This window comes from Erythrolamprus reginae, chromosome 1 (genome assembly GCF_031021105.1).
Source record: "Erythrolamprus reginae isolate rEryReg1 chromosome 1, rEryReg1.hap1, whole genome shotgun sequence".
Classification (NCBI taxonomy): Eukaryota; Metazoa; Chordata; class Lepidosauria; order Squamata; family Dipsadidae; genus Erythrolamprus; species Erythrolamprus reginae.
In genome coordinates this window covers 285,246,414-285,256,023 of record NC_091950.1, presented here as the reverse complement: position 1 = coordinate 285,256,023, position 9,610 = coordinate 285,246,414, and the positions used below count along the sequence as shown (strand labels likewise).

At 40.8% G+C, this 9,610-nt stretch overlaps 1 protein-coding gene across 3 annotated transcripts; it reads left to right on the top strand.

The window, feature by feature from the left end:
• Nucleotides 1-23: 23 nt before the first annotated feature.
• GJB7 (gap junction protein beta 7) lies at nt 24-9,610 on the top strand. Of its 3 annotated transcripts, none has more exons than XM_070733181.1 (3): nt 24-113; nt 5,794-5,861; nt 7,272-9,610. In XM_070733181.1, the coding sequence occupies exon 3, from the start codon at nt 7,299-7,301 to the stop codon at nt 8,076-8,078; it is 780 nt and encodes a 259-aa protein (XP_070589282.1). In that variant the 5' UTR covers nt 24-113; nt 5,794-5,861; nt 7,272-7,298; the 3' UTR covers nt 8,079-9,610. The 3 variants fall into 3 exon arrangements, with proteins under 3 accessions (XP_070589282.1, XP_070589283.1, XP_070589284.1); XM_070733183.1 differs by lacking the exon at nt 24-113 and adding an exon at nt 4,220-4,232; XM_070733182.1 differs by lacking the exon at nt 5,794-5,861 and having other exon boundaries at nt 30-113.

Here is a 9,610-nt window from a genome sequence, read left to right as displayed (position 1 = left end):
CCTAGGAAACAACCTGACTCCATTTTCAAGGCTGGTAGCTTTCTGGGAAATGAAAGATCAATTTTTAATGCTCCTGAATTCTGCTGTGCCGACAACCACCTGCCACTCTGAAGGTAAGTCTGTTTTCTAGTGATCTTAAGGAATATGTAGATGTGTTCTAAAATGGGATGTAAATAATAGAAGGCCCTCTTTGTGGTTAGCTGGGTGGCGTATAATTGTGCTAAGCTTGGTGCCACACGCTCAGTCGAAAAAAGCTTAGAACCTAAGTAAATAAATAATAAAAATATTGTTCAGTTGATAAGAGGTGCTTGTTTATTGAGTTGAGATCCTAAATAACATTGAGTTTTTGTCTTTCCTCCTTCTCCCACTTTTACTTTGCTCTAAAAAGGTCCCAATGGTTCTTTAACAATGCATTTTCGCTATTGGTTGAAACTGCATATTAATATTTGTTGTTCTCTAGTCTTGGAGAGTGTTTTCAATCTCACTAAGATTTAAGACTCTTTCCAAGAAGTAAAAGCAGATTTCAAGCAGAGTTGACTCTTCAAAAACAGTCTCATAGGGAGGGCACTGAAGTGTCAAATTGTATGGTGATCAAGGCATGAGTTATTGTTGGTCTGAGTAGGGCCATAATTGATTCATTACATGGCCAAAGATCTCTTTAGTCATGACCAGTAGTGGGTTGGTACCAGTACGGTAAAGGTCGGCGCATCAATAGCGATCGTTGCTCTTTGCGCGCAGCTTTGGTTATCTTATGTTGTGGTTAGCTCTGGCCCAGCTCCTGCCCCAAGGACTGTGGATGTGGGGGAGACATCCACATGCTGCAGGCCTGTTTTGCCCCCGGTGAAATCTGATGTTGAAGGTTCCTCTGACCAAGAAGACATGAGTGACAGGGAGGAGGAGAGTGTGGAAGACAGCTCAGAAGGAGATCAATTATCTAGCTCCTCCTTGGATTCGGAACAAGAGTTAATGATACAGCCACGCATGCGGAGAGCGATGCATAGGCAACAACAACTGAGAGATTATTATCAAAGATAATGAGACCACCTGTGGCTGGGTGGGGTTGTGGTAATTAGTGAGGCTGCTAAAAATAGCAGCCTGTGGGTTTGGCCATTGTGGAGGATTATCTGATCGTTGTGTTTCGTGACTGCTTTACTGACTTTGACCTTTTGGTGTGCTGATTTTCCCCCGCTTTGAAACTAAACCAGAGCAAAGTGTGTTTCACTTTGTGAAAGAAGAAGGACTGTGAATTGCCTCACAGCTACAAGCTAAGTATCACAGAACTGTTAAGGGACTTGTACAAATTACCAGTTTGTTTGTAGACGAGTGCTCTTTGCTATACAAAAAGAGGGCTTGGTTTAAAAGAATTTTCATTATAAAGAACATTGTTTTGAATTTTCAAACGTGTGTGTCTGAAATTTGTACCTGTGACTTTTTGGGAGGATTCTACCAGAGAGCCCGACAGAACATCTTACGTGCGTGCATGTGCAGCCCAGTGGGGTTTTTTGCTTCTGTGCATGTACAGAAGCAAAAATATTGCCCAAATCTCACGTGTACGCCCATCCTCTCACAAGATCTTCCTTCCTGCACCTTCATTGAAGCAAACCCACGCTGGGTGTCAGCGTTCCAAATTGCACCTGAGGAAAAAAATCAAGTCCCAGTCCAATTCTCTCAATCAGAGCTCAATTTGTTAACAGAACCATGTTGGCTACGCCATAGGCATTCTGATTCTGAATAGTTCCCAGAATCCCACCTAGGTTAAGGTTCCTCTTACATCCCCCACACCTATAAGTTCATCACGAGAGCCAGTCCATGTGTAGGGGTTTATCAACTTCCTCTTCTCTTCAGTTGAGGCAGAACAAATGGTGAACTTGGCTCAGAGAAAGGAATCTTTGGTTGTGTCTAGTAATTCCCCCCACCCCTGACTACTCACTACCCCTCCCATCCCCCCTTATGCTGTGACAGGCCAAACTCTCTAACTCCACATGAAGGCTTCGGTCTGACATTGGGATGCATGAGCGCACATGCAAGATAACCAACTCAAACTCAATCCTGATAAGACGGAGTGGCTGTGGGTTTTGCCTCCCAAGGACAATTCCATCTGTCCGTCCATTACCCTGGGGGGGGGAACATTGACCCCCTCAGAGAGGGTCCGCAACTTGGGCGTCCTCCTCGATCCACAGCTCACATTAGAGAAACATCTTTCAGCTGTGGCGAGGGGGGCATTTGCCCAGGTTCGCCTGGTGCACCAGTTGCGGCCCTATTTGGACCAGGAGTCACTGCTCACAGTCACTCATGCCCTCATCACCTCGAGGCTCCACTACTGTAACACTCTCTACATGGGGCTACCTTTGAAAAGTGTTCAGAAACTTCAGATCGTGCAGAATGCAGCTGCGAGAGCAATCATGGGCTTTCCTAAATATGCCCATGTCACACCAACACTCCACAGTCTGCATTGGTTGCCGATCAGTTACCAGTCACAATTCAAAGTGTTGGTTATGACCTATAAAGCCCTTCTTGGCATCGGACCAGAATACATCCGGGTCCGCCTTCCGCCGCATGAATGCCAGCAACCGGTTAGGTCCCACAGAGTCGGTCTTCTTCGGGTCCTGTCAACTAAACAATGTCGTCTGGCGGGACCCAGGAGAAAAGCCTTCTCTGTGGTGGCCCCGACCCTCTGGAACCAGCTCTCCCCAGAGATCAGAATTGCCCCCACCCTCCTTGTCTTTCATAAGCTCCTCAAAACCCAGTTCTGTCGTCAGGCATGGGGGAACTGAACTACCCTTTTCCCCCTAGGCCTATACAATTTATGCTTGGTATGTTTGTGTGTATGTTTGGTTTTAATAAGGGTTTTTTAATTACTTTAAACATTAGATTTGTTACATGCTGTTTATTACTGTTGTTAGCTGCCCTGAGTCTACGGAGAGGGGCGGCATACAAATCTAATAAATAAATAAATAAATAAACAAACAAACAAACAAACAAACATATAAATTATAAATAAATAAATAAATAAATAAATAAATAAAATAAATTACCAAAGCTGCACACGCAGCTCACCAGTAGCAGCGGTAATGGGAAACCGCCCCTGGTCATGACCTCAATCTGGTGTTCAAGCAGGAACCACCCAGGACCCCCCAAGTTAGACTGGGAGACGACAACACCATAATGAGAAACCACAGGATAGCCAGGCTATTCCTGGATGAAAAATAGCTCAATTTTGCTTGAGTTTATGCTGAGCTTTTTTTCTTCTCATCCAGTTCTTTAAAACTTCCAGTAGTCAGCCCAAGACCTCTATGACATCTTCCACCTGGTCTGTGTGGTGATGAACAATTGAATATAATCATTGTATTGATGTCCCCCACCACAACCTCAAACTAACAGGTTTTCCAACTATAAATGTTGAATAACACCGAGGAAAGGACCAAATGGATTGGTACTCCACCCTAGAAAATCAAGGACTTGATCTTTCCTCTCCCATAACTATTAATTAGAAATATTTGCTCTGGGGGGAGGATAATGCAATGTCCCAACTGTCAACCAAGGGTGAAATTCAGCAGATTCGGACAGGTTCTATAGAACACTGGTGGCAACAATCGTGCACAGTTCAGAGAACCAGTAAATTGTCCCACTGACTGGCCCCGCCCCACCCGGCCCCTCCCACTCATTCCTTCTCTTCTCCTTCTAGGGCTCATACACACAGAGCAAACATGAGAAAAAGGCAAGAAGTAGCCAGGTTGAACACTACAAGAGTTGGCCAAACTTTTTTGTTGGCTCTGTGGGCGTGGCTTGGTGGGGTGGTACCACACCTTGCCATGAGTGATGTCAAGTTGGCCACACCTTTTCAGTCACATGACCCCACCAAGCCACCCCCACCAAATCGGTAGGGGAAACATTCAAATGTCACTCTCGCTCTCAACCCCTCTAGATGTGAATGACTGAGGAAAAGGCAACGGTGAAGTTCAGTGGTGGAAGAAATGAAGTGCAGTGGTGCTCAGTCCAGAAGTGAAGGAAGGAAGCATTTCAAAGAGACTTTGGTTAAATTGGTTTGCAATAAGATTTCCTGGCCCCTTGCTTTTATAGTTTTAAAGATTATGTTTTTTACTCTAATTAGCATTAAAGATCCCTTCCTGGAATCTGCATGGCTCTTGCGTCTTGAATTTGCCAGCTATGTAGGGCTTGACACAGGGTGGTCCAGAAGAACACCATGATTAAATTATTATAATTTATGTTTGGTATGTATGTGCTGTTTGGTTTTTAATTATGATAGGGTTTTTTAGTTTTTTTTTAATATTAGATTTGTGCCTGTATAATACTGTTTTTATCGTGTTGTGAGCCGCCCCGAGTCTTCGGAGTGGGGCGGCATACAAATCTAATAAATTATTATTATTATTATTATTATTATTATTATTATTATTATTATTATTATTATTATTAAATGAGCAATGCTAAGAGGCGTCATAGGAGCAGGAGGTCACATAACTATCATCAGTGGCCAGAGTAACAAGCCTTGGTCCAGGGTGGGTTCTATTTACCTTCCCTACTGGTTCGCATCGTGATGTTTTGTGCACGATCCAGTTCAGTGACGTCACCAGCAGGTTCGGGCGATCCGGTCCAAACCGGGAGGACCCAGCTCTGTCCTATCCCAATAGCAATTATATACCCCTTGATCAGTGATGGGCTATCAAAAATTTTACTACCACACTGTGGGCGTGGCTTATGCATTTTGTTTCAACATCTTTCAGTGCAAATTGGGTGCTCTGGGGTGGAGCTCCAAATTTTGCTACCGGTACTGCGTACCTGACCGTACCCGTAGGAGCCAATCACTGTGCTTGGTGATATTTTACAGCAATATACTAGTCAGCATATTACCTCCAACAATCTGGCTCCTCATTTTACTGACTTTGGAAGGATGGAAGGCTGAGTCAACCTACCAGCCCTCAACTATGATTGAAAGGAGCCCATTGCTGTAATATCTCAAAAGGTTTTAAGCACTGACACAATCAGTCATGTAGCTTGATTCTTTCTGCCTGCTTTATTTTTTTGTATAAAAAAAGAATTGGATATGGAAGATAAGCATAAAACGTATCAGGAAAGACTTAATGAACTCAATCTGTATAGTGTGGAGGACAGAAGGAAAAGGGGGGACATGATCGAAACATTTAAATATGTTAAAGGGTTAAATAAGGTCCAGGAGGGAAGTGTTTTTAATAGGAAAGTGAACACAAGAACAAGGGGACACAATCTGAAGTTAGTTGGGGGAAAGATCAAAAGCAACATGAGAAAATATTATTTCACTGAAAGAGTAGTAGATCCTTGGAACAAACTTCCAGCAGACGTGGTTGGTAAATCCACAGTAACTGAATTTAAACATGCCTGGGATAAACATATATCCATCCTAAGATAAAATACAGAAAATAGTATAAGTGCAGACTAGATGGACCATGAGGTCTTTTTCTGCCGTCAGTCTTCTATGTTTCTAAGATTTGGAAAGTGCTTCAAAAGCTCATTTTCTTTCCCCTGAAGCTTGAAATCTGTTTACACTAACTCAGTTGGGAGGCAAAAACATCAACATGGTTTAATAGCTCCTGACAACTTTAAACTCTTGCATCTTGAACCATTGTCACTATTCGGAGGCTTCACATGACTCTATGTAATTTTTATGTAATGTAAATTTTACAAGTAATCCTTGTTTACTGCAATTGGGACCAGCAACCCAGTCATTTAAGTAAAATGCCACTAAGTGAAATCATGACTATGCTTGCAATCTTATTTCAGCTTTCCTTTGCTTTACAGACCTATAGGGATTATAAATGTGAGGACTGCTGCAAAGTTACTTTTTCATCACTGTCATATTATACAAGGTAATTGCTAAATAAGGACTGCCTGTACTTTATCTAAATACGTGGCCATACATATTTAGCCATTTAAAATTATTATTTAAGATAATGCACTTTAACTTTTTTTTTTTAAAAAAAAGAGGATTACAATTTATTAGTTGCATTTTTGTTAGCAAAATACAAGAGTTAAAATGCAGCTTTTTATTTCTGGATGATGCAAGGAAAGAGCATTGTAAATAAAGTGCTATTAAATGAGACAACAGCACCCTCTAGTAGAAATAGTGCAGAATTACAATTAAATTACGGTAAATGTTAAATGTTAAATTTCATTGAGGCAAATTTCCCAAGGGAAATAACATAGTCCAGTTGTCTTTTGAAAAATGCACCTTTGAGCAGAATTAAAAGTTAATCTTTGGCAACTACTCAACTTAGTTCCCTCAAATAGCCTTTGTTATTTAAACAGTGGTATTTCCCCTAGTTCAGGGGTCTCCACTTTTCTGGCTGAGGAAATCTGGGAGTGGAAGTCCACAAGTCTTAAATTTGCCAAGGTTGGACACCCTGTGCACTTCTCTCAAATTTATTTATTTATTTATTTATTTATTTATTTATTTATTCATTCATTCATTCATTCATTCATTTATTGGATTTGTATGCCGCCCCTCTCCATAGACTCTGTAACCTATACATCCAGGAATCTGTAACCTATACATCCAGGAATCATCACATACCGATTCTGCCTGTTTCATGGGATGCTGTTATACAAACAGCATCTAGATCTTGTCTTGTAGGCAACCAAATTCTTCAATTCTCCCATCTTGATTCAAGAGATTCTAGTACTTTCTATATACTATTTTGTTTTTTTTAATGCTATTGAAAATCTACCTGTTAACTTAATTGGCTATACAGTGTTCCCTCAATTTCCGCGGGGGATGCGTTCCGAGACTGCCCGCGAAAGTCGAATTTCCGCAAAGTAGAGATGCGGAAGTAAATACACCATTTTTGGCTATGGACAGTATCACAAGCCATCCCTTAACACTTTAAACCCCTAAATTACCATTTCCCATTCCCTTAACAACGATTTACTCACCATTATTACTGGTACTCATCATTGAATAAGACACTTAGTGATCCTGATATTTATAAACATAATTATTTATTAACAATAATTATTATTTTTGTTATTTATTTGCAAAAATTATTAGTTTGGCGATGACATATGATGTCATCGGGTGGGAAAAACCGTGGTATAGGAAAAAAACCGCGAAGTATTTTTTAATTAATATTTTTTGAAAAACCGTAGTATAGGCTATTTGCGAAGTTTGAACTCGCGAAAATCGAGGGAACACTGTATTCCTTATATTCTGGATCTGCCTGCTGTACATTTTATTTGCTTAAAGAGGATGTCTTCATACTTTGTATTTTGTTTTGTTACAGTTCCTTCGCCTTCTTGAAGGAGAAACTATGAGCTTGGGATTCCTGCAAGATATTCTAAGTGGCGTAAATGAATACTCAACGGAAATCGGCAGAGTCTGGCTGGCTATTGTGTTTATATTTCGCCTTCTTGTCTACGTTGTAGCTGCCGAGCATATCTGGAAAGATGAACAGAAGGAGTTTGAGTGTAACATCAGACAACCTGGCTGTGCAAATGTCTGCTTTGATCATTTCTTTCCAATTTCCCAAGTCAGGCTTTGGGCCTTGCAACTGATCATGGTTTCTACGCCATCGCTTCTAGTTGTTCTCCATGTCGCTTATCGAGAAAGCAGGGAAAAGAGACACCAAACTAAACTGTATAAGAACCTGAAAAGTATTGATGGGGGACTGCTCTGCACCTATCTCATCAGCCTCCTTTCCAAAACTGGATTTGAAATAGGTTTCCTCTACTTGTTTTACAAGATATATGGAGGATTTGATGTACCTCGCCTTGTGCAATGTGACACAAGTCCTTGTCCTAACACGGTTGATTGCTACATATCCAAGCCTACTGAGAAGAAAATTTTCCTGTACATTGTGGTGGTGACATCCTGTTTGTGCATAGCTTTAAATATAATTGAATTCAGCTACTTGATTTTCAAATACTCAGTCAAATGCTGCTTCAGGAATCACCTCAAGAAAGTCAGAAACTCCAAAAGAGAACATAAAAATAATAATTCTATGGCTCACAATGGTACCACTGTCTCTCTTGACCAAGATTCACCCAGTATCCAAGAAGATGAAAAATATTTGGGTCACTTCCAACTATAACAAATAAAAGAGCACTCAATTTATTTTGATGTTAACAATAGAGCAGGGGTGATAAACTTGTGTTGTCATGGAATAATCACATTTGCTAAGCCGGGCTTGGGCATGGCCAGTGTGTGACACATCTGCTTGTGGATCATGAGTTTGACACCCCTGCAATAGAGTTTCAGATAAGGGTTTGATTATTTTAACCAGCATGCTCCATATTTAGTTTTTTCCACATATGTGTAAGGTTCATGAAATTTGCATCTCTTGGAATCTCCTTCTTAAGGCAAGGGTATCAAACTCACGGCCTGTGGGCCCGATACATCACACACTGGCCATGCCCACATCTGGTTTAGTGAAGGGGAAAAAAGTCATGACACATCCTGTGATGACGCCATGACGACACGAGTTTGACACCCCTGCTGTAAGGGATTCATAAACATTGAATTATGGTAAGGGGACACAATCTGAAGTTAGTTGGGGGAAAGATCAAAAGCAACGTGAGAAAATATTATTTCACTGAAAGAGTAGGAGATCCTTGGAACAAACTTCCAGCAGACGTGGTTGGTAAATCCACAGTAACTGAATTTAAACATGCCTGGGATAAACATATATCCATTGTAAGATAAAATACAGGAAATAGTATAAGGGCAGACTAGATGGACCATGAGGTCTTTTTCTGCCGTCAGTCTTCTATGTTTCTATGTAATGGTAATTTAACTATTGACATTTTAGTGCAGTTCTTTCAAAACATCTATTTTCATTCTTGATTTTTTTTTCAACCAAAGGGATAGTAATTTAACTTTCCCCATTTTGGCAACTACCTGAAATCCAAGTTGACAAGACCAAAAAGAATAACTGGAAATCTAGAAGTTGCAGAAACATTACTGTATTCTATTACGAGAAGCCTTTTTTAGGTCACGATGTCATGAAAAACTGTGTCTAATGATGGGAGCCTTATTTTTTCACCCTTTCCCCCCTCACATGCAAATTTTTGGTTTGTTTATAGACATTGATTGTATTAGTTTTCACTTAGTTTTCCTGATGCAATTACCGTAATTTGGGGGGGGGGGTATAAGAAGGGTGGAAATGTTGGTGCATCTTATACCCTGAATACAGACAATTTGGCTGTTCTGAAACCCCACCCCCTGCATCCCTGCATGCTTCCCAGACCCTTTGCCCATCTAATTTTTAAGGAAAAAACGGCCAGAAAATGGCCTGTTTTTTTGCAAAAACAGGGCTGTTTTTGCCTTCCAGTTACCCCATCTAGCATGACTGGTGGAGGAATTCTGGGAGTTGAAGTCCACTAGTCTTAAAGCTGTCAAGTTTGAAGACTCCTGAGTTAGGGATTGGGGGTGCAAGGGTCTTCAAACTTGGCAAGTTTAAGACTTATGGACTTCAACTCCCATTCCTGAACTAGTGTGACTGGAGAAGGAATTCTGGGAGTTGAAGTCCACTAGTCTTATCATGTTTGAAGTTTGTAAAAAGTGTTTATGGTTGTAAAAAGTATTCTGCTACACTAGTATTTTATTAAATAATATATTACTACA

Bases quoted from the DNA above. Each gene is read 5' to 3' on its own strand.
- GJB7 (XM_070733181.1), top strand. From the start codon at position 7,299: ATGAGCTTGGGATTCCTGCAAGATATTCTAAGTGGCGTAAATGAATAC.